We start from the raw sequence: 1,159 nt of genomic DNA on the forward strand, positions 1-1,159 counted from the left end.
AATGAAATGCCGGGACTGATGTTGCTGCGCAAAAAGTATGGTTCGAGCAAACCGTTGAAAGGAGCACGGATCGCTGGGTGCCTACACATGACAGTGCAAACTGCCGTACTTATTGAAACGCTTTTGGAACTTGGAGCATCAGTTCAGTGGTCTTCGTCCAATATCTTCAGTACGCAAGATAATGCCGCTGCCGCAATGGCGAAAGCTGGCGTTGCAGTTTATGCTTGGAAAGGAGAAACCGATGAGGAGTATGTTTGGTGCATAGAACAGGTATTCCTTTAGTCCGTGTTTATTTCTTAGACTTTGTTCTTCCCCGATGGCAAACCCTTGAACCTCATTCTGGATGATGGTGGTGACCTCACGAACTTGGTGCATGATAAATATCCGGAGCTGTTGGAGGGTATCAAAGGCATATCCGAGGAGACTACTACTGGTATCCATAACCTATACAGAATGTTTCGCAAAAACGAACTGAAATGTCCTGCCATTAATGTCAATGATTCGGTGACCAAGGTAATCACAGCTCTTTCATTTTATTGAAGCAGAGCAAATTCGATAACCTATACGGCTGTCGCGAGTCTCTCGTTGATGGAATCAAACGCGCTACCGATGTTATGTTGGCGGGAAAGGTTGCCTTTGTGGCCGGCTTTGGGGACGTGGGGAAGGGCTGCTGCCAGTCTCTGCGTTCCTACGGCGCGCGAGTTTTGGTTGCCGAAATCGACCCGATAAACGCACTTCAGGTATGTTGTCCTTCCCAGGTTGCGTGTGCAAAGTTTGTCCTCATCGCACCTTTTGCCAGTTATGCGAGATGCGTGTAATCATACCTCTGATTTTTCGTAGTCATACTGATGAGAATTAGTCAACTCTACGGGTCTGTTAACAAAATATCATACGAAACTGATCGGAATAAACCCACAAGAGGTTACTGTTCGTGGTGGTGCTAATTTTCAATGCTTGGTCTCTTCGGCCTGTTTACCACGTCATCTGGTAACTTTACGCGTTGCAGGTACCTGCAATGCATCACGTGATCCCGTTATTCTTGTTGAACTGGTGAACTTGTTTTCCATTTTACTTAGCGCATTCATTAAGCTGTCTTTGGATATATCCTTACACAGCATCCTCAATGAACCTCTGAATGCCTTTCAAGTTGCGACACAAA

The 1,159-nt window shown here is 45.9% G+C and overlaps 1 protein-coding gene across 1 annotated transcript; it reads left to right on the top strand.

The window, feature by feature from the left end:
• Positions 1 to 6: 6 nt before the first annotated feature.
• Positions 7 to 818, top strand: T265_12257 (hypothetical protein; the record flags this gene model as incomplete). Its single annotated transcript, XM_009179500.1, has 3 exons — positions 7 to 270; positions 301 to 513; positions 543 to 818. The coding sequence occupies 3 exons, from the start codon at positions 7 to 9 to the stop codon at positions 816 to 818; spliced, it is 753 nt and encodes a 250-aa protein (XP_009177764.1).
• Positions 819 to 1,159: the final 341 nt, after the last annotated feature.

This window comes from Opisthorchis viverrini (genome assembly GCF_000715545.1).
Source record: "Opisthorchis viverrini unplaced genomic scaffold scaffold10009, whole genome shotgun sequence".
In the NCBI taxonomy this organism is placed as follows: domain Eukaryota; kingdom Metazoa; phylum Platyhelminthes; class Trematoda; order Opisthorchiida; family Opisthorchiidae; genus Opisthorchis; species Opisthorchis viverrini.